The 24,163-nt window shown below is 42.7% G+C and overlaps 1 protein-coding gene across 1 annotated transcript; it reads right to left on the minus strand.

Moving 5' to 3' along the window:
* Positions 1 to 611: 611 nt before the first annotated feature.
* LOC122644765 lies at positions 612 to 21,649 on the minus strand. The gene is made up of 11 exons (XM_043838151.1): positions 20,705 to 21,649; positions 18,907 to 19,323; positions 12,099 to 12,638; positions 11,445 to 11,609; positions 11,116 to 11,259; positions 10,820 to 11,016; positions 10,493 to 10,733; positions 9,762 to 9,905; positions 2,549 to 3,144; positions 2,127 to 2,509; positions 612 to 752 (listed from the first exon to the last, which is right to left on the minus strand). Exons 1-11 carry the CDS (start codon positions 21,647 to 21,649, stop codon positions 748 to 750), a joined length of 3,777 nt encoding a protein of 1,258 aa, XP_043694086.1. The 3' UTR covers positions 612 to 747.
* Between the last annotated feature and the right edge of the window lie 2,514 nt (positions 21,650 to 24,163).

Here is a 24,163-nt window from a genome sequence, read left to right on the forward strand (position 1 = left end):
AAACAAACACGAATGAGGTTTTAAAATGTGGAAGACATTTTTTCCCATTCCTTTGAGAAGCATATGGCAAAACGTGTTTATAACGATAGAAAATGAAAGTGTATTTTTAAACATATTTTTACTAAGTAATCCGATTCCAATGGATCAGTTTACAACTCTGATCCCAAAGTATCACCCTTAATAGTTTTTTTCACACTTGGTTTTCAACATTTGCTCCCAAACACAGCCTTAGTTTTCTTTACACTTGATTTTCAGCATTTGCTCCCAAACACAGCCTTAGTCTTCTTTACACTTGGTTTTCAACCTTTGCTCCTCTTTTTTGTCCTTCTTCACCTTCATTGCCATCAACTCTTTCTCCATCATCAATGACTTTTAACCGTGGTTTGACTCGTTCTTGTTCCGTATTCTTCTTCCTATGGATGAAATTAATCAGACCATGGAGGGTGACCTCCACGTCATCACTTTTCATCAGCTCCTCAGCCACTTCTGCAGGGGTCACCTCCACTTTCTCTATCAACCGTTCGATCTCCTCAAAGAGAGGATGGTCAGAGATGCCAAGGTAATTGGAAGCGAGGAGCTTGAAACCCGATGGTGTACAATAAGACATGTGAATGTGCATATCCATACGGCCAGGTCGTAGCAAAGCAGGGTCAAGTCGGTCCTTGTAATTGGTTGTGAACACAATGATCCTCTCATCTCCACAACTCGACCACAGTCCATCGATGAAGTTGAGAAGTCCAGAGAGTGTCAACTATTTCAATTACAAATCAAAATATAGAGATGTTTTAGTCACCCAAAATCTAAACAAGTAGCCATACCATATATCATTGATTTTTCTTTTTTCTAAAAATACAAAAAGAAATGCCAATACATGGAACTATGGAAACGTATGTTTAAATTTGAGTCTGAAATTGGACTCCTAGAAGATTCAAATTATTCTTAGATATTCAATTTTTGGAATTGCTACAGTGAAAGAGGGGAATCCCTTGTTGAACATTATCCAATAAGAATGTTTTAGAAGCCTAAGACGGTGGCCAAACCTACACTAAGCCACGTTACCTTAACAACTTCTTTAATGTGTCAGTGGGTTTGTGGTTCTAGTCCCACCAAAGATGCTTTTTTTATTCTAATTTTTCAAAATATCAAAAATGATGGACCCCATCAGAGGGTTTGTGGTTCTAATACCATCAAAGATGCTTTTTTTTTTCTAACTTTTCAAAATATAAAAAATAATGGACCTCAAGTGTCATTTTTTTTTTCCAACTTGACCACCCTTACACTATGGGCGGGATTGGAGAGGATAGGAATGGGCTCCTCTGCCGTGCAGCACATCCAACGGCTGAGAGTACATTGAGGTGCCTGCCCATGTGTTCCCAGCCGTCAGATGTACGCACCGTGCAGCGCCACAAAAGATTCGAGTAGGGTTGCAGGAATAAAAATGGGAACATGAAAACTACAGTAAGTCCCACCAATACAGCCTACGTCTGAGTCTAGACACAGAAGTGTGAAATTGTTTTTTTTTTTTTTTTATTTACGAGAGAAGTATGAAATTGTTGTCCTATCCAGTGAAACGGAAAATCTCATTGGCCTGCATTGGTGCAAGAGGCACATGACTAAGCAGGGATTGCTCGCCCAAAAAAGTGAAAAATAACAACTTCCAAGAACAGGTTGGTGACGGTGCGTAGGATTCATTTCTAGTGTGGAGGAAACTCCAGGTTGCTGGTTGTGGCTTGCACAGGTGATGCTTAAGCCAGGGGAAGGTTGGAAAGAGGATGGGTCCATTTGGAAAAAACGTAAAAAAGATTTTGTCAATCCGGGCAGCTGTGGTGAGGCGATGCGCATTGACCACCTTACTCTGCTTGAACAAAACACTCGGACAAGGATAAGGTGGTAAATACGTGCCGCCTCGCCTCACCTCTGAGGCTGCACATGCAGCCCTGCTGCCCGGATTGACAGGAGCCGGAAAACCTTCAAATTCATCGGAAGGAGGCAGGGGTTGGGGATAGATAAATCATTCTTGTACTGAAAAAATAAATAAATAAATAAAATAACCTCAGTTAGTAAAGTAACCCAAGACTTTTTTGTTTTATTCTTTTTTCTTTAAAAGTAACCCAAAGACTTGAGGAAACTGACCTGGTCATCGGACGATCTACCTCCTCTATTTCCACGATCCTCCGTCTCAATACTGCAATCAATATCCTCTATCACAAGTATTGATCGATTTGTGGTCGAAACCAACAACCCCCTGAGCTCTGAGTTACTACGAAGACCTGCGAGCTCTAAATCATAGATGTCAAAATTTAGGTAATTAGCCATGGCAGCTATCAAGCTGGATTTCCCAGTCCCTGGAGGACCATATAATAGATACCCTCTTTTCCAAGCCTTCCCAACTCTTTTATAAAACTCCTTTCTCTTTACAAATCTATCCAAATCCTCGATCAAACCCCTCTTTAGCTCTAGATCCATTGCCAATTTATCGAACGTTGCTGGATGTTCAAGATTGACGGATCCCCATGACCCACCACAGCCTTTCTGAACTCCATACAAATGGCCACGATTATAGAGTTTCAAAACCTTGTTTTCTTCTTTCAAAGCCTTTGATTCCTCCACAACATGAGGCAAGTAAGAACCCAACACAGTGCCTTTGTGTTTCTTGTCGAAAATCAGTTCAAACGATCGGCTTTCCTTGCCATTGAAGTGAACCGGAGAAGATGAGTTCTTGTCTTCTTGATACACAAGCTTCCATTTGAGTTGAATCTCATGGAAGAAATCGATGATTTCTTGATCCTTCTCAAACCCTAGCAAAATATTCTTGTCTCTTGGAGTTTTGGCTACTTTGACTCTGTCCATGGAGGAAGAGTCGGGCAGGATGAGCTTGGAGCGTAGGTAGATCTCCGAGGCATCGAAGACTTGGTTGCGGTGGAGACCGGTATATTCATCGACAATGAAGGTCATGGGTGTCCGAGGGGAGGTGATGAGATGGGCGAAGATGTTTTGCAAGCGGGAGAAAATGTAGGCTTGGTACTGGTGGGGTATGAGTTGGTTTGCCATTGTGCGAATAAGCATTATAGCGGTGGTCACAGAGGCATAAACAGATAGAACCTTTGATGTTGAAGGAATGGTGGTAAAATCCATCATGTTTGGCTGGGCGAATTGACAGCTTTTGGCAATTGGGTATGTGTTTCTACCTTCTATTGTGATTTGTGAGTGAGAGAAAGAGGTTATTGTTTATATAGAGTATAAACTCTAGATTCTAGAGACGAGGTAGAGCAGAGGGTGAGATTCCGGAAATTAATGAATTAAATCCTCTCGTCACTCGACAGTCGTCACTCATCAGTCGTCGTTCTCTCATCTCTGGCACTAGACCTTTTATAAAGAAAGAAAAAAGTGAATAAAATATAGAAAAATAAATGAATAAAATATAAAAAAGAAAATGAGAAAAAAGAAGAGAGAGAGAAAGGGGCCGCCTCCCAAGTCAAGTCAAGTCAAGTCCTAGTCACTCGTTCACTCCTACAGCTGGGAAATCGGGTTTTAACTCCGATGAGTCATCTGAGTTTAATAAAAAAAAATTGAGAATCCAACTCAAAAATCAAATAGACTCGCTCAGATATAAAAAATACACGAGATTTTAACAAGTTATTAGGGAGGAATCACTCTCTCTCTCTCTCTATAACACAACATCATTATCATATTATGTTTGGAATTCTGCCGTGGCTCTCTCTTAGAGAGTCACTAACTTTGTATAATATATGAAAAATTTTACCGATACCCCTGTAAATATACAATGTATCATAAATACCTCAAATTTTAGCAAAATATCAACATTCCCCTGACCTTAAGCACAGTTATCATTCAAAGATAAAATGTCTATTTAACCTTTTTAGTAATTTCAATAAAGTTAAAGGGTTAATCTGTTTATAATCAAGTGGATTACAATAGATTTTTATAACTTCTCTTTTTTATCCCTTGCCACATCATTTATCCCTTTATAAATAAAGTTATTTTAGTAATAACAATGTTCACCCCCATCCCTTCTCTTCGTTAGCTTGTTTCGGAATTACGAATCCACTCCACCGCCACTCTCTTCTACCTTCACATACATCTCCACCAGTTTCAATTTCTTTTTTCATTTTAGTTGTATTTCTCTTAACTCATTGAAACCTGGGTTGGGAACGAACAAAGCTGTTGTATCTTAGAGATCGATGTCTAGGTTTTTATTGTTTGAGATTATTGGAGAGAGCTTGTTTATTTACAAGGTGTTGGTGAGAAAAATCGCAACAATTCACACACAGGGGAATATGCATGTGGTGCAAATAGCGCGGGCGTGCCAAAACTTTTGGCAGGTTCAAACGAGGCCGGTACGGCCTAATTCGACTCTTAATCAGGCAGTTGATCTCCCTCTTGCCTAACTAGCTCTAAGGTCTTTTGAATTAAGCCAATAACATAGGTCGCAAGCTGGGTAAGCTAACAGGTTGCCAACAGAAGGAACTGAGTCAATGAGCACTGAACAATATTAAATAAGATTGAAAAGCAAATGTATATTTCGATCATACCAGATGTGAGCATGGACTCTGAAAGTACATTTGCGTCACTCCTAGAACATAACCGTACATCCTCCCAATCCAGGAAAACAACAAAAAATTAATGATAAAGGAAAGACAAATAAAAATGCAAAGTAAAGTAAAATAAAGCTTCTGATTCTTGTCAGGTGTTTTTGTCTCTTTTTCTGTATCAGTCGTCCTCCTTATATAGGAGAGACTCTTCTGTTTATCAATTTGTGCAGTTGCTCCCCACCAAATCCATTTCTCTCGGTCCCATATTTCCCAGCCTCAATCAGCGCCTGCCATGTGTCCCACCAGGCCTACATTACTCCTAACTGCCTGTTGCCATGGTGGGGTCTACCTCGCCCTGTGTTCTCACGTTTCTTGAATGATGTTCCTCTTTTCCAGTGTCCTCTAAACATCTGCCACGTGGCTCAGCCTCTGGGTGATGGGATGGGATCGTGCTTCAAGTGGTTTATTCCCATACGGCTTGCAGCCTGGCCGTCCATCCTGGATACTTGGCCCGGCCTAATCTGGACCGACGGTTTTTTAGGAGCAAACACAAGGCCATCTCGTATCGATGAGGAAAATACATCATCTTATAAATTCCAACATTTCTTGTCCTTATCTCTCTCTCCCTCTCCCATTCTCTGGCTTCGCGCTAAATCAAGGACTGGTTCGTGTTGCAATTATTGTACACTCTTGATATTGTCACTGTGAAAACCCCAAGCCGCCCCTACCGCTGCAACTTATTCTACAGTTCAAGTTCCCCCAACCCAAACGATAAAATTGTTCTAACAATGCCTTCAAGTTTGACAGGAATAATTGGCGATGTCATCCGAATCCTGATGGAGTTCGGTTGGATGATGCAGTTGGCAGGGCCCCTTCACGCCTGAAACATCATTGGGGATTTCCCTGGGTATGGTGTTTTTTTCATAGGAATGGGTATCGTTGCATCTTCCTCCTTCAGCCCCGCGAAAATGTTGGAAGAGAGAATGGTGTGCCCAACAAAAACGATGTGATGTTTGTTTTTGGGTAAATTTGGGGTTTCACCCTAAAGGTATTATGGTAAGTTCACCTTTTTATAAAGGTAATTTTGCTATTATAAAAGAATTAACACCGACTTAACTGCACAAACCTAACGGAGTGGATTAAATTGAAATAAAATCATAAAATAAGGGGTGTCTATGATATTTTTCAAAAGTTTGGGATATCTGTGATATATTGTATACTTATAAGGGGTGTCCGTAAAATTTTCCCTATAATAAATCAATTGAGAGATTACAAAAAAAGCTCATACTTGAGCAATCAATAGAAAACAAATCCATAAAAAATGAGATAAAATATCCTAAGCAATCCTCTGAGGACTCAAACTTACATACATTAAAACCAAAATAAAATTCTACCCAAAAAAAAAAAAAAAAAACAAAATAAAATGGAATAGGAAGGAAGTTGATAGGAAGAAAACTGGGTCAGTTAAATCGTAAGATTTTAAACCGTATGGTATTGATCGTCTCCTTCCATCGATGTTGCCATTACTCCACTGCCTCTGGCTCACTTCGAAGTGGCCTTCCATTATTTTCTAGAACCCCCGCTAACCCTCTCTTTGCCGTTGTTGCCACCCTTTCGTTCGTCGCTGTTTATTACCTCTCCATTTGAATGAATTATAGGGAACGATCGCGGCTGCTTTTGCCATTTTTTTATAAATATGAAAAAGTTTGGAAGAAAAGACAAATCTTGTGTAATGGGAAAAATATTTTATAAAATAAGAGAATATATAGAGAAAAAAATATTAATTAAAAGATAAGATATTTACTTTTTTATTTCCGAGGAGTCAACAGGAAATCAACCGATAGTAAATGACTCATGCCCATCTACTATACTCTAGTATATATATATATATATATATACTTTACTTACAAAAAATATATATACATTATTATTGCCTATCTAGTCATCCTTCGTATTAATTATATTAAAATAAATGTAATGAAAAAGATACATAACTCGTTCATGGCTAGGCTTGACTCGTTGGACTTGTCAGGTTTTATTGATTCACAAAACCTTGTTTTCTAAATATGGTCACTCTTTTTACCAAAAAAAAAAAAATTGGTCACTCTCTGATTCTCTGGCATTATACATTATATGAAAAAATAATAACGAATAAAATATATAAAATTGATAAGGGAGGAAGAGAAAAGAGGGATGGTCCGGCTCCCATGTCAAGTCTCACCTAAAAGTGGTAATAGAGTTAAATGTACCGTAATAAACAGAAGATCACTAATCATTCAATCTATTATTGAAGTTAATTATATGAATGCTAATCGGCTTTTATGTAACCTATTATATAGATAAAGAAGCAAATTAAGTCATGAAGTCTTTATGGGATGCGGTCCAAAGCAGATACATCCTCTCACCTTAAATACTATTGAAGGATTTTGATGAGTCACAAAACATCGGCCAATCGTCGATTGACATGTGGTGTGGCCGAGGCCGAACCGAATCCATTGGCTCGGAGGAAAAGGTGGTTGTACGGCACACGAGTCCTCAACGACCGAGGACGAGGCCGAGTACTGTAACCTCGACAATATTGCTCACCGAGATCGACAACTAGGCCGAGTCCTCCACGGTGGGCAGCACAGTCGAGCCCACCTTGACCAACATCATGGCTGAGCCCTCCCGGTCCACATCTGCTAAGAGCAACCGAGCAGGAGTGCGATCCCTGAGTCGAGCTCTGGTTATTTGGATCACGAAGCCACATCAAACATCCTGACATTCGCAGGATATGCCAACTCGACCGGATCAGATCACCCTTCAAAAGCGGAATCACATCACGTTCGGATGAGGACTCTTGCCAAGTAAAGAGTCCACGTCCAAATACAACTCCGCCAGATAAACTCCTACCAAAAATAAAACTCTTACCATTCAAGGACTCTCTTTTGTCGCCCTATTCTCAATCTATAAATACTCAGGTATGGAGCTCAAACGCTCAACTCACTTTTCACTAGGTTGAATCGCTGTTGTTTTAGAGACCTGACTTGAGCGTCGGAGAGCCCTTGGCCGGAGTCACACCGGCTCTCTTGCGCTAACTCGATTTTTGCAGGCTCATCTGTGGCCGAACCAGGTGGCGAAGGTTTTCACAAGCAACAAATTTGGTGCCGTTTGTGGGAACGACGTCGGTAAAGCATAGTTGTTTCTACCAATCAGAAGAGCAAGAACATTGGTGCATAAGCATGGCACCGTCTCTAGGGGAGAGGGAACACAGCCCCGCGGGGGAGCGAGAAACTCACCTCCGTCGAAAACCTCACACCAGGGAGCGGAGAGAAGACCTCCACGGGGAGGACGCAGTCATCACGGCACGGAAGCGGCGGCCGAACTAACCCTGCTCGGGGACGGTACCGACAGACTTATTCTATCGAATTCGGCACTAGGACGACCGCAGGCGAACCAACGGCAGTTGGTGTTAACTTGCCACCGCTGCTTCCCATACCAGAAGATCTTGACCTTGAAGCTCCTACCAATAATCGTCGATTCATGGACCTTCAACTACAAATGCTTCACACCAACAAGACTGTTTACACCCAGATTTCGCTCCACTCCTTCACAACCAAGTAGAGACACTTGGCCACGGGGCATCTCGGCCAAGCGGGTTGACCGAAGCACGATGGCGCTTTCCGATCAAGGTTGGGTTCATCGGCTAAGAGGCAGACAGTTAGCATCACTGGCAGTTTTTAGCAGTTAGGACTGGGAAGATGTGCTAGCCTAAACGTGGCGAAGTCATGACCGATGATTAAGGAGACCGTTCCTTATGGTTATCCTTACCGTATAAAATAAGCAGGAGGAGCAAGAAAGAAGGGATCAATCAATCACATACCAAAACCTGCATTTTACTTATCTTTATTTTCCTTTACTGTTTTCTTTTCCTTTCCATGATGGTGTGAACCTAAGGTTTCTTGTATTTTACTTTATTCAATGATTTGCACTGTAGATCGTTCACTACGAGTAATTTAAAGTGCAATTACAGTCCATCTTCAAGTCTCTCCAGCCTATTATCTTTGAGAAGTCCTCAGAATACCGAGGCATGAGTAGAACTCTAAACCGCCACAATGTAACAGGGTGTCCTATTCTCATTCCGGCCACACCTCGTTGGCTGAAGGATTTTTGGCACAACACTTTTTGGCACACCCGGTGGGATACTCGATAGCAATGGTGGATACTAGAGCAAGCTAGCGCAACAAAGATAGCGGAATTGATGAGTCTGATGGTGGAAATGCTGACCAGCTGGTCTTGCAGGGTGAGCAACAGTTAGATACTATCGTTCCTCCTTTAGTGACCATGCTCCATTGAGGCAGGCCCGCATGGCCGCTAAAACGCAAGAGTACCTGCAAACGGGAGTGGAGGACATAAAAGCAATCGTAGCTTCCATGGCTCAAGCCTATAATGATACCCAGGCCCAATTTGAAGAGTTGGTCCCGATGTTTCTGGCCCAACAGCGGCCAGTATAGGCCAGCCAACTTCGTGTAGGCCAGACCCCAGTTGTACAAGTGGGTAGTGCGGCAAGGATCGGAATCGGTTTTCCATCCGCTCAGGCGGTTTATCCCGATGCTTTTAGTCAAGCCGGTTGTGCTAGTTCATCCAGCCAGCCAGCACATCCAAACGGTGCAACGGCTAGGACCACACCTCCTCAGAACGGGGTTCCTATACCGACGGTGCAGATCGAGAATCTGGCTATGCCGGTCACGACGACAGGTCCGACAATAGGCCCCCAGGCCATTGGAGGAGAGCACACTGGGCGTGTAAGTACAAGCTTCTATCAAAGGCCGGCAGTGCTTAGGGTGAACTTGCCAGAACCAGAATGGTCGTTTGTCGATCACTTTCCACCACCCCCCAACGAGGGGCAAGTAGAGATCCGGCAGAGGTAGCCATTAGTTGTGGATCAAGCTAATTAAGTACTTGTAAATCAGGTAGATTTGACCCAGTTGATCCAAGAGCAAATCAACCCCTTGTTTCGGCCGGTATATAGGAAGCCTTACCCCGAGCATTATGACCAGTTGGATTTTGGGTATAATTAGAAAATTCTAGAGTTCGCTAAGTTCTCTAGAGAGGACAGCATGTCCACTGTCAAATACATAGCAAGGTTCGTTGTCCAGTGTGGAAACTTCGGGACTAACAAAGTCATAAAACTTAGGTTGTTCCCAAACTGACTGGATCGGCATTCACCTGGTACATCAACTTGCCCAGGCGATTCGATCCAAACTTGGCGTGAGATGGAGGATCAGTTCCACGCTCAGTTTTATCAGACTGAGCATCTAGTTTCAATAGGGGATTTGGCACGCATGTGCCATTTGCCCAATGAGTCAGTTGCTAAATTTGTCAATAGATTCAAGCTGACGCAATATAAGTGCCCAACTGTTTTACAAGAGCCAGAATATGGTAAGATGGCTCTAGGCAGGCTTTCCTTCGAGCTGTGGAAGTGCTTTACTGGACAGGAGTTCCTAGACCTTGGTCAACTCGTAGCCCAAGCAACCAGCTATGAGTTGCTCCTCAAGGAGGAGGAAGACCGAAGAGCTTCTTCCATAGGGACCTATTATAAACAGCCGGCTTTGGCGATTATGGGGGCTGCTAATCCCAATTTTGTCCACTTTTTGGATTTTGAGGCCGACAAGGAATGTGAGGTTAGCATCGCCAAAATTGTTTTGGGGAAGCCTTACATGTGTAAGGCTTTGTCTCCGATGGGCGAACGCATAGGGCCCAGTCCGCCACCAAAACCGATTCCAGCTAGGAATCTAGACAGTAAGACCAGATATTCTTAGGACATATCCAAGGCCGAGTCAATCTTCGACCACCTCCTTAAAGACAAACAAATTAAGTTGTTTGAGGGGCATCATATACCTTCAGCCGAGGAGATCAAGGGTAAAAGGTATTGTAAGTGGCACAATTCATTCACTCACAACACTAATGGTTGTATTGTTCTTCGAAGGATGCAAGGTTTTCTCCACCTCGACCCCGTCCTTGGCCTCAGTGGTCTCGACCACGGTGGCGGCGTCCTCATTAAACTGTGAGAGATCCAAGTTAGGATGCAACTCCCGTAGCTCATTCAGCACCTTAGCCCGGTTGTCGCTGAACCCTGAGGCATAGGTAGGCTTGCTTAGCTGATGGAGCACCTCCTGAAAGTCCTCCGACTGTAGATAGCTGTCCATAGCCTCCTTCTTGGCCTTCTACAGATCGGCCTCAGCCTTCTCCTTCAGGGCACCCAGCCTGGCCTTCAAGTCTCTGACCTCTCCTTCAGGGTCTTCAGCTCGGCCCTTGCCGCCTCCAGGGCAGACTCGGCTTTCTTCCTCTTCCCCTCCTCCTGGTGCTCCCGAATGGCCTTCTTGGTAGCCTCTCCGACCTTCTCGGCCAACTCCTCCAGCAAGGTGTTGTCCACAGATCGCTGGGAAAAATGGAAAGCAACCTCGGTGGCCTTAGAGAAATCCTGTGAAAAGAAAAGAACAACTGGTAAATAAAAGGACAAACAAAAAAGAAAAGAAAGAGAGAATAGAAGAAGTCTGAGTCTGAGGGATGAGCCACTTACAATGGCCATGACCTGGAACAGCGAACCTGATAGCTTAGCGTTGCTCAGGTCGGTGAGGAAAGTCCAATTGACCGAATGCCGAGCCACGCCCAACCACTCCTGAGCGTGGGCCTCGGACTGCAATGTCTTGTCCCCAGGGAACAACTGCCAGGAGGGGCAGAAGGGGAGGTTAGTGGCTGAGGCCCTCCCGAGAACGGGGCACCCAGTGACACCGAGGGGGACCCCCGGGGAGTATGTTCGTTGAGGTTGACTGAGATCTTCCCCCCTTTTGGTCGCTTCTCCAGCGGCGAGGTGGGCTCCTCCCAATCCCTCTTCTTTGGGATGGATACCGAGGCCTTGGGGAGGTTGGCCTCAATGCCGATCACCACATCCTTTTGGCTCAGGCCCACTAAATTGCCCTTCGGCTTGTTGGCCGAGGTCTTGCGCTTGGCCTTCTCCGCCGCTTTCTTCTTATTCTCCTCCATGAGCTCGGCCTTCATCCGAGCCGCGTCAAGCTGGGGAAGGTCACCAGCCACTTCAAAAAAAAAAAAAGAGAGGGTGGTCAGACACACGAGCGAGAACGATAATCACCGAGACGGGAGCTAGGCCTCAACCACTTACCGGGGGTCAGCCTCCAGAGTCGGAGGAACTTCTCTCTAGAAGCTGTAAGATGTTGAATGGCCGACCCTTAAAAATCATGTCATACGATGCCTGGCCGTACTCGTTCAGGGTCGGCACTCGGTTGACTTACTTCAGCTTTATCTCCTTCCACTCGGTCCTAAATGGAGAGTCGGGGATAGAGGCGAAGAAGAACCGAGGCTTCCAATGCTTATTAGAGGTCGAGACTTGCTCCAAGAACTTGAAAGCATTCACCACCGAGTTCCTCTGGGTTCAGTGGGAGAAGTAGTACCACCCCCAGTCCTGGAGTAGTAAAGTTGGGAGAAGAGGGCCACAGTCGCCACTAGGCCCAGTCGGCCAAAAAACACGTGGAAGCCGTACATGACCAGCCACGCATTCAAAGTCAGCTTGCTCGACGACAAGTGCCAGTGATCCAAGATCTCATCCACCAGACGAAGGACCGGGAAACAGAAACCATACTTGAAGGCTATCTCATAGAGGGCCACCTTATCAGCGCGGATAAAACATGCCATTTCCCGAGGCCTTGGAGCTCGAAGCCGAATGGTATCCGAAATCCCATAGCTAACCAGAAGCTCCTCCAGCTCAGAATCGGAGACTATACTCTCCATAGCTCCGACACTACCTTCGACGGGGTTGGGGCCCTTGGCAGACGATCCTGTCAACCCCTCTACATCTTCTGAAGACTCGTCCTCATCAGATGATAAGCTAGCATCCCTCTCGCGGTCCTCAGGGGTTGGCTGAGCCGAATGGGTAGACTGGTGTGATAGCGAAACCTGGGCATTACCAGAGGGCTGAGGATTCACCATCCTGGGCTCATCCAAATCCGAGCCCAAAAGGTCCACAATAGGGGATAGTTTGGAGAACTCTCGGCTCGGGCTTACGATATTCCGTAGCTCGGCGAGGACCTCCTCATCGAACCCACTATTGACTGACATAATTAAGAGGAGTAGGAAACTTATTGGAGCCGAGGCTGAGGACGAAGTTGTCGATGGGAAATGTAGGAAAGACTAAACACAAACGAGCGCTGACGCCAAAGAGAGAAGAAAACAAGAAAAGTTGAGAATGCTGAGCACAAGATGAGCTGAAAAGCTGGGGAGATCGAGAACTCTAAGTTAGCCGAGTGCTATGAAAATTCAAGCAAGAATAAATGAGGAACAGTGCCCCCCTATTTAAAGTGGCTGAGGGGTAGCCGAAACATCAGGATCCAATGGCCCAAAAAAAATGCATAGATCCAACGGTCTAGATCAATGAGTTCTGAGCGCAATGATGATGCCGAGAAACGTGTAGCATGGGAAATGAAGCGCCGCCTGACGTGGTGTTGACAGCATTTAATGTCATGTCAGAAGACCTCGACTTCGGCTGGCACAAACAAAACTCATTCGTCGTTGAAGTATACTCACCAAGGCCAAGCCGAGCCTTGATGAGTAGGGGCAAATGATGAGTCACAAAATGATGACCAAACAGCAGTTGACACATGGCATGACCAAGGCCATGTCGAACCCTTGGACCTTGAGAAAAAGTGGTCATAGGACCTGTGAGTCCTCAACAACCGAGGACGAGGCCGAGTGCCGCGAGCTAGGCGACATAGTTGAGGTCTCCAAGGCTGACAACTTGGCAGAGTTCCCCAGGGTCGGCAACACAGTCGAGTCCTCCAGGGCCAACGTCATGGCCGCCTCTCGGGTCGACGGCGGATCTGAGCCCCATGTGGTCGGGCGACGAGATCAACATCACCATTTGCTAAGACCAACCAAGTAGGAGCCGACTCCTGAATGCGAGCCCCTAGCCGAGCTCTGGTTAAATGGATCATGAAGCCACGTTAGACATTCTGGCACTCGCGGGATATGCCCGCTCAATCGGATCAGATCACCCTCCAAAGGCGGAATCGTATCACATTCGGATGAGGACTCTTACCAAGTAAAGAGTCCACTTCTCATTGCGACTCTATTAGACAGACTCTTACCATAAATAAAATTCTTACCAATCAAGGACTCTTCTTCGTCACCCTATTCTCATCCTATAAATACTCAGTATGGAGCCCAAATGCTCATCTCACTTTTCACTAAGTTGAATCGCTGTTGTTTTGGAGACCTGACTTGTGTGTCGGAGAGCCCTCGACCGGAGTCGCACCGGCTCTCTTGCGCTAACTTGATTTTTACAGGGTCACCCGTGGGCGAACCTGGTGGCGGAGGTTTTCACATGCAATAGAATCTCTAAAAAGGCTACCAACATCTGGTAAGTCCTGCGGCACCCGCAAGGTGGCCTCGGATCAGCATGCATTGTATGTATAGTCCTAATCAATTCCAATCTTTTGGGGCTAAGAATAGAACCATTAGCTAATCGTTCCAAACATGAGAATTGATATGATTATGAAAGGGTGGGCTATTTTCGGTTCCTAATCTGTTCCAAGTACTATTATAATATCCAAAATTTCTAAATCTTTATCGTAGTATAAAAATAATCAAATATCCATTCCTAAGTATAGGAATAACTAAATATTCATTCCTAAACATACCAATAACTAGAGATGTAAACAGATCAAATTCGGTTGGATAATGGCATTATCATATTCGTATGCATTTATATTTGGACGGATTCGAGATAATATCCTATCGATTTGGATGGATTTGGATAGTTTTAGGATAGTGATTTTGAATCTGATTCTTCTAAATGTATACGACGCGGATCAAATACAATTTTCGACCATCCATTGCACCTTTACCGTTTTTAAGATGAGGTTAGGGTTGAGACTTGAGAGATCAACAACTACCCTTTCTTTTACTCCTTAGTCTTTGATTTTCTAATATAGATATGTGATTCCATGAATCACATTGCATAAAACAATATATATAAACCAATAGAAAATATAGAAAAAAATCACATCATCTTAACTTATAAAATTATAAGAGAAAATTACTTGGACACCCCCTAGACTATGGCCTAATTACTTGTTCTTTCCAATTTTTAAATAATTATTTGAACACCCTATAATTTACCATTTCCTTCAGTGGATCATGTCCATTAGTTTAGTGATGATGTCATCGATTAAATTTTTTGTAATGCCTAATCTATCCTTAATGTGAATTTTCGACTATCCATTGACATCTTTACCGTTTTTATGATGAGGGTTAGGGTTTTTATGATGAGGGTTAGGGTCAAAAATTAATGGCTTTTGTTTCTTGTCTGCAACTACAAGCAAGCGCAGACCCATGAAACTGCATTGCCCATACCCTTCTTATGCGACCGGCGTGTGGCCTTACATTTTTGTTTCTCCATCCCTGGACAAACCGAACAGAGTAACAGACGGTGAGCAAAATTTGAGTTCCAATTTGGATCGACTTGCTTTGGTGGGCTACATAAAATGAAGTTGGTTTCAAAACTTGGTTGAATGACCAGAAATAATCGGATTGGAATTTGATTGATTCAACTCAATAAGGATTGCATACAGTTATCATGTAGTTTTTTAGCCTCAGCAGCAGATGAACAATCCCAACCGAAACCACAGCTCCAGCTTCCTCCCCCCTTCTCTAGACTCAAGACTCCATCGCCGACACCATAAAATCCTTATTTTGTTTCAGGATCATAATCGGTCTGATTAACTCTGTAATCAGTTAGAAAGGGCAGAATTTTGAGGAAGCTTGAGGTGAATATTCCGATTCAAAATGACAAAATAATTGGAATCGATCCAATTCACCAATATTTGAAACCCTGGCTTATTCTTCTGTCCCAGAATTCAATCCGACAAACCTCCACCCTTTAGAGGATAGATTGAATCCATTGTGAGGGATGCCCTCTGCATCGGAGTCTCGGACCCTCTCCTTCAATCATGAAACTGTACCAATCTGATCCATGGAAAACGGGAAGCTGACCTACATCTAATGGTGAAACTGTTCCGGATCAAATTTAAGCTACCTGAATCAACCGTTCCAATTTAACCCCTCAAATTCCAAAGAAAAAAAATAAAATCGGTGAATCTATAACGAGGAAGAAACCCTTAATCGATTTTCAGATTCAAACCTTTAATTTGAGAATGGATTAAGGGTTTTGGGTTATTTTGATTTCAAATTTGTTTAAGAAAAGACAAATTTTTCTGACATTGATTATGGTTTGAAATCAATTAGGGTTTGAAATTAGTAGGGGTAGGGTTGGTGGGGTTGCATGAGGAAGGAGGAGGAGGAGAAGGGGGGTAAATCTATCAATTTCACTGTTTTCTATTGAATAAGTGATAAGGGTAAAATGGACATTTCCAATTAAACACTAACAATAGACTAACACCGTCAGGTTTTAGGGGGTGTCAAGTAATTGTTTGAAACGTTGGTGATAATAAGTAATTAGGCCATAGTCTAGGGGATGTCCAAGTAATTTTCTCAATTATAAAAATAAGATTAAAAAATCCAATAAGGGGTAGACAATCCCGCCAACCCCTCTCCATCTTCTGAAGACTCATTCTCATCAGAGAACAAGCCGGCATCCCCCTCGTGGTCCTCAGGGGTAGGCTGAGCCAAATGGGTAGACTGGTGAGGTAACGGAACCTAGGCATCACCAGAGGAACGAGGATTCACCATCTTGGGCTCATCCAAATCCGAACCCAAAAGGTCCACAATAGGGGATAGTCTTTAGAACTCTTGGCTCGGGCTCATGACATTGCGTAGCTTGTCATCGGACCCACTATCGACCGACATAATTAAGAGGAGTAGGAAACTTACTGGAGCTAAGGCTGAGGACGAAGTTGTCAGGGAGAGATGTAGGAAAGACCGAACACGAACGAGCGCCGACGCCAAAGAGAGAAGAAAACAAGAAAAGCTGAGGATGCCAAGCACAAGACTAGCTGAAAAGATGGGGGAGATCGAGAACTCTAAGTTAGCCCAGTGCTCTGAAAATTCAAGCAAGAAAAAATGAGGAACAATGGCCCCCTATTTATAGTGGTTGAGGGGTAGCCAAAACGTCAAGATCCAACGGCCCAAAAAAAACCGTGTAGATCCAACGACCCAGATCAATGAGTTTCGAGCGTAATGATGATGCCGAGAAACATGTCGCACGGGAAAGAAGCATCGCCTGGTGTGGCACTGGCAGCATTTAATGTCATGTCAGAAGACCTCGACCTCAGCTAGCATGAACAAAACTCATTCGTCGTCGAAGCATACTCACCAATGCTGAGCCGAGCCTTGATGAGTGGGGGGCAGGTGATGAGTCACAAAACAACGACCAACCAGCAGCTGACACATGGCATGATTGAGGCCGAGCCAAACCCTTGGACACTGAGAAAAAGTGGTCACAGGACCGCAAGCCCTCAACAACCGAGGATGAGGTCGAGTGCTGCGAGCTCGGTGACATAGTTGAGGTCTCCAAGGCCGACCAGTTGGTCGAGTCCCGCAGGGTTGGCAACACAGTCGAGTCCTCTGGGGCCGACGTCATGGCCCAGCCCTCTCGGGTCGACGACAAATCTGAGCCCTGCGTGGTCAGGGGATGAGGCCAATGTCCCCATTTGTTAAGACCAACCGAGTAGGAGCCAACTCCCGAGCGCGAGCCCCTAGCTGAGCTCTAGTTAAATGGATCATGAAGCCACATCAGACATTCCGGCACTCGCGGGATATGCCTGCTCAATTGGATCAAATCACCCTCCAAAGGCGGAACCGTATCATATTCGGATGAGGACTCTTACCAAGTAAAGAGTCCACTTCCCATTGTGACTCTACTAGACAGACTCCTACCATAAATAAAACTCTTACCAATCAAGGACTCTTCTTTGTCGACCTATTCTCATCCTATAAATACTCAGGTATGGAGCTCAAATGCTCATTTCACTTTTCACTAAATTGAGTCGCTGTTGTTTTGGAGACCTGACTTGAGCATCGAAGAGCCCTCGATCGGAGTCACACCGGTTCTCTTGTGCTAAATCGATTTTTGCAGGCTCTTCCGTGGGCGAACTAGGTGACGGAGGTTTTCACACACAACAGAATCTCTAAAAGGGCTACCAACATCTGGTAAGTCCTGCTGCACCCGCAAGGTGGCCTCAGATCAGCATGCATTGTACGCATAGTCCTAATCAATTCCAATCTTTTGGGGCTAAGAATAGAACCATTAGCTAATCGTTCCAAACATGAGAATCGATATGATTATGAATGGGTGGGCAATTTTCGGTTCATAATCAGTTCTAAGTACTATTATAATATCCAAAATTTTTAAATCTTTATCGAAGTATAAAAATAATCAAATATCCATTCCTAAGTATAGGAATAACTAAATATTGATTCCTAAACATACCAATAACTAGAGATTTAAACAGACCAAATTCGGTAAAATAGTGGCAATATCATATTTATATCCATTTATATTTGGATAGATTCGGATAATATCCTATCGATTTCGGATGGATTTGGATAGTTTCTGGATAGTGATTTTTTGAATACGAATTCTCCTAAATGTATATGAACGCAGATCAAATACGAATTTTCGGCTATCCATTGACATCTTCTTAGTTTTTGATTTTCTCACATAGATATGTGATTCCATGTATCACATTGCATAAAACAATATATATAAACCAATAGAAAATATAGAAAAAGAATCACATTATTTTAACTTATAAAATTATAAAAATAAGACAAAAAAATCCAATAAGGTAACTTAAAAGGATCGTCAGATTGCTAGACGAATCGGATAATAATCAATCGAATAGGGGGATTATCATATTCGTATCCGATTAGTTTCGAACGGATTTGGATTCTCCTAAACGAATACGAACACGGATCAAATACAGATTTTCGAATATCCGTTTACAGCTCTACCAATAATCAAATTTTCATCCATAAAGTTATTAAAAATATGAAACAAATACTTAAGAAGAGATCTTCATTCCTAAACAAACAAATAAATTCAAAATTGTTTACCAAAAAAAAAAAAAAACAAATAAATAAAGAAAATAAATTCAAAATTCATATCTCTAACAATGAATCAACACCCTCATTGACATTCTTGGACCAAAACCGGTTTTGACAAGCATTCGATTCCAAAAACCTAGCCAAAAACCATCCCAATAAACTAATGGATGGAATGGATCCTATTCATAATGGATCAGTTCTCAACTCATATCCCAAATTCACACCTTCAGGTTTTTTTTCACTTGGGTTTCAATCATTTGCTCCTATTGTCCTTTTATTTCAATCTTTGCTTCACCTCATTGCCATCAACTCTTTCTCCATCATCAATGACTTTTAACCGTGGTTTGACTCGATCTTGTTCCGTATTCTTCTTCCTATGGATGAAATTAATCAGACCATTGAGGGTGACTTCCACGTCATCACTTTTCATCAGCTCCTCGGCCACTTCTGCAGGGGTTACCTTCGCTTTCTCTATCAACCGTTCGATCTCCTCAAAGAGTGGATGATCACAGATGCCAAGGTAATTGGAAGCGAGGAGCTTGAAACCCGATGGTGTACAATAGGACATGTGAATGTGCATATCCATACGGCCAGGTCGTAGCAGAGCAGGGTCAAGTCGGTCCTTGTAATTGGTTGTGAACACAATGATCCTCTCATCTCCACAACTCGACCACAGTCCATCGATGAAGTTGAGAAGTCCAGAGAGTGTCAACTGTTTCAATATCAATGCAAAAAATAGAGATATGCTTTAGTCACTCAAAATCTCAACAAGCAGCCATACCATATAGAATTTGGATCCTTTACTGTCGAGCTGTCCGGCAGGACCGTACTATCCAGACACGGTGTTACGTGCAATGATCACCTTATCCTTATTCGGGCAAAGCGTTTAGGCAGGGGTAAGGCGGACATTGCACGTAACACCGTGTCTGGACAGCACGGTCCTACCGGGCAGCTCGGTAGTAGAGGATCTGATCCTACTATATATCACTGATTTTTCTTTTTTCTACAAACTCTTTTTTTGGGGTTGGCAGGGGGTGGGGGGGGGGTTACTGAGGTGGAAGGGTAAAAATTGTAAAATTTTTGGTAAATTGGACTTATACAAGTTGAAACCAAAATTTTATTTCTCAAATTATCATATACAGTTCAACTGAATGGTATGGTACTTTACATAGTGAAAAAATGAAAATGTTCTAGTGCTTATAAAAAGGGGGCAATTTTTTATTTCTATTAAGAAAAAAAAAATTACGAAACAGGTAAGTTTACAAGAAAAAGAAAAGAGTATAGTCAAATCTATTTGTTTGGTAATTAATTTTCTCATCTAGTAGATTTAAACAATTACTCAAAAAAAAAAAAAGGGTAAGGGGGGAAAAAGAATGCTGCCTCATGGTCCCTTCGCTTGACACGCAAGAGTACAACCCCACATTGTGTAATAAAAAAATATCATATATATTGATGCCACTATCCACATTTTCATTGGCTGCGGGATAATGCAAGGGCCATGGGACTAGAGACCAATCTTTATCCAAAAAAAAAAAAAAAAAAAATTAGATTGATACCATTAAATTTGAGTTTGAAATTTGACATAATAAAATAAGGAAGAATGATCTTTATGCCGCAGAGCATGCTGCACCCAGGCACATCAGTTTGTCACTCAGGAGGCAAGCTGATCATTGCGCTTACCCTCATGTGCCTAGGCATAGCTTGCACTGCTGCACTGACAACAACACCTCATAAAGTAAATCCAGATTATTCCTAGACATCAACCGTTGAAATCTCCATTGTAAACTTTTTGGCTTTGAAAATGTTGATTTATAACAATTTCTTAGAGTTCAGTGGTTCCATCCCACCAAACCTTGCTCAAAGTCAAAAATAACTGCAAGCGGAATTGGTGTACCCTTGCCGGTAGAAAGCAAGAAGGGTCCTCTGAAATCATGGAATATACCTTCTGCTTCAATGGGGGAGGAGGGTGGGAGGAGTTAGTGGGGGGTGTGGGGCTTAATATATATCTTTCCTGTCCTCTGTACCCTAAAAATAATAATAATAAAACAAAAAACAAAAAGGTACTAGAAGTCTTAAGAGCGAAGGAAACTGACCTGGTTCGATGAAGTAGCTCCTTTATTTCCACGATCCTCCATCTCAATACTGCAATCAATATCCTCGATCACAAGTATCGATCGATTTGCTGTCTTAAGCATCAAACTCCTAAGGTCTGAGTTACTACGAAGACTTGTGAGCTCTACATCATAGATATCAAACTTGAGGTAATTGGCCATGGCAGCTATCAAGCTCGATTTCCCAGTTCCTGGAGGACCATATAATAGATACCCTCTTTTCCAAGCCTTCCCAACTCTTCTATAAAACTCTCTTCTCTTTACAAACCTATCTAAATCCTCGATCAATACTCTCTTGAGCTCTGGATCCATTGCCAATTTATCGAATGTCGTAGGATGTTCAAGGTTTATGGACTGGCCACGATTATGGAGTCTCAAAACCTTGTTCTCTTCTTTCAAAGCCTTTGATTCCTCCACAATGTGAGGCAAGTAAGAATCCAAAATAATGCCTTTGTGTTTCTTGTCGAAAATTAGCTCAAACCATCGGCAATCATCGTCGTCATCAGAAGATTTCTTGTCTTCGTGATAAACGAGCTTCCATTTGAGTTGAATTCCATGGAAGAAATCGATGATCTCTTGATCCTTCTCAAGTCTTAGCAAGAGTTTCTTGTCTCTTGGAGTTTTGGTTGCTTTGATTCTGTTCATGGAAGAAGAATAGGTAGTGAGCTTAGAGCGTAGGTAGATCTCGGATGCTTCAAAGATTTGGTTTCGGTCGAGATCAGTGAATTCATCGATAACGATGGTGAGCAACCGAGTGGAGGAGATGAAATAGGTAAAGATGTTTTGTAAGCGGGAGAAAATATAGTTTTGGAACTGGTGGGGTATGAATTGGTTTGCCATTGTGCGGATAAGCATCGTGGAGGTAGCCACAGAGGCATACACAGATAGGACTTCGGACGTCGAAGGAATGGAGGTGAAGTTCGGCATGTTTGGGTGGGCGAATTGTCGAATATTGGCAGTTGGGTATGTTTTTGTATTGTGAATTGTAAGTGAGAGCTGAGAGGGCTTACCGTGGAGGTTTATATAAGAGTGTAAAGACTCCGTGGAGGTTTATATAGAGTATAAAGACGGCTATTGAGAGGAGAGTGAGCGAGAGTCTTCACAATGTGAAAGCGGCGGACGCTTAAAAAATATGATGAGGAAATGAGAACGAAATGAGGAGGAAATGAGAAAGAAATGAGGGAGGGGTTCACCTCCCCAAGTCCCAAGTCAAGTTCTACGGATTCCAAGTTCCACTTACCCTTCTGACGGCGCCGGACAAAAGACGGTGCTGAGAATAGGGCTCAATCAGTACAAGGCAGAATTTGTCAAGAAATGACAAATTCCTTCACAAATGTGGGGAGTGGGTACTGGGTGGAGAGGATGATATTTCTTGTAAAGAGATGATACTTTTAAAAAACAAAAGAAAAGGGAAAGTTTGCATACATATAGAGTAAAGAAAAGAACATACTTTTTTTAGCTAAAAAGGAGTCTGAGAGTAGAAACTTTACACATATGGTGGATTGGATAAATTAGGTACCTCGCTTTTAAATAATTATTTTTTTTTATCAATGTAATCCTTTCTATTTTTAAAGTCCAATGGTTGTATAAGAATTTCTATAATCAATGCACCAACTTTTTGACCTATCTAAATGAGTTCCCTATTTTGTCTTTCTATCAATGGTGTGTTCATAAGGTTTTTATTATTCGCTTTCTAATACAGAGTAGATTAGAGTTTGATGACTGTGAGTATGACTAGGCATGTACTCTTACATCCTACTCAACTATCAGGATCACGGATGCAGTGTTTGATTGTTACAGTCAAATAATCAATCATACAAATCAGAGTTGCGGAGGATAGAAATACAAACTGAAGTCAGAGTGTGGTTTGTGTGATTGCACTTTCATCAAAAAGAAATAAGTACTAACTACATTTAAGTTATTGTATTAAAGAGAAAGAGTTAAATACATAAAAACAATGTATCAAAAGTATGGGTGCCAATCCCAAGAGTTCAAGGTGCCATGCAGGCACATCCTACATAAGCACAGCTCGGACTATGTCCCTTTACCATGGGAGTCCATCAGGCAATGTTGTCATCAGCAAGAGTATGAAGAAGCTTTGAGCAAATCAGCTCTGATGCACCTGCATCATGGTCTAAAAAGAGAGGACCCTCGAGGATGAGCTTCATTAAGTCCAAAGAGCGGTCAAATCACACAAGCATACAAAATATCCACATTAATGCATGATACACATAATGAATGAATGAGTTCATTTTATTAATTCCACCCAAGCATTGAAGCTAAGTTTGGGGGTTTGGTACTACTGCAACAGTGTAGGTAGCATCCCTGGTTCCGAGACCACTCAGTCACCCAACGTTGTCAAACTTGAGTTGTGTTTGGGAGCCTACTTGTCCCCGAATGCGCCCTGAGTCTCCTAGCAAGCCCCCTTTTTACAAGCGTATCCTGGTGTTCAATCCCGAAAACCCATCGGTCACCCAAACTTGTTCTGCCTCCGGTTACAATCACATCGTACTGTAGAAAGGGCATTCTAGAAAATCTCATCGGACCTACCCTTGTGGGTTGCTCAACACCTATCTCCCTGTTGGTAAGGGATCGTAGTACAAGGGTACGTCATATCCTAACCAGCATACACCTACATGCATAATGAGGGTAAGCGTACGTAAGAATGACAAGTTAACCTTCAAAATTCAACATTTTGCTCTGGGTCGGAGGTTTCGGCTCCGAAAAGCTACTACTTTGGGGGAACAGATTCAGAATGACTGCGATCCTAAAGCGGAGTTGAGCTTTAGAAAGGGCTGGAAGAAGAAGAAGAAGAAAACCGATTCTACTGGTAGTGATATATGGAGTGGAGATCTATTCAGCCGTGAGCTTAGCAGTACAACCAGTGTAAGAGGCACTGTGTGTTATGTCGCACCAGAATATGGTAATTGTGGGTATTTGATGGAGAAGGCTGATATGTATAGTCTAGGAGTTTTGATCCTTGTGATTATATCTGGTAGAAGGCCTTTACATGTTCTTTCTTCACCTATGAAGCTCAAGAAAGCCAATCTGATAAGCTGGTGTAGACAATTGGCGCAATCAGGGAATGTATTAGAGCTTGTAGATGAAAGATTGAAAGAGACATACAACAAAGATCAGGCAAACCTGTGTATAAACTTGGCCCTCTTGTGCATACAAAAGATGCCAGAATTGAGGCCGGACGCCGGCGAGATTGTAAAGATTCTGAAAGGGGAGATGAATATCCCTCCGTTTCGGACGGATTTTTTGTCTTCTCCTTCTAATAAGTTCTTCAGCAGATTGAGCAGAAAACAAAAGACTGATGTAGAGTAAATTTTTTTGAGTTCATTTTAACTGTAAATTTCTTCCTCTCCACTTGGGTTCCTACAGAGTATAGTATTATGTGAAATTAGATGTTTATTTTTCAAATGTAAGAAGAGTTTA

This window comes from Telopea speciosissima, chromosome 11, assembly GCF_018873765.1.
Source record: "Telopea speciosissima isolate NSW1024214 ecotype Mountain lineage chromosome 11, Tspe_v1, whole genome shotgun sequence".
In the NCBI taxonomy this organism is placed as follows: Eukaryota; Viridiplantae; Streptophyta; class Magnoliopsida; order Proteales; family Proteaceae; genus Telopea; species Telopea speciosissima.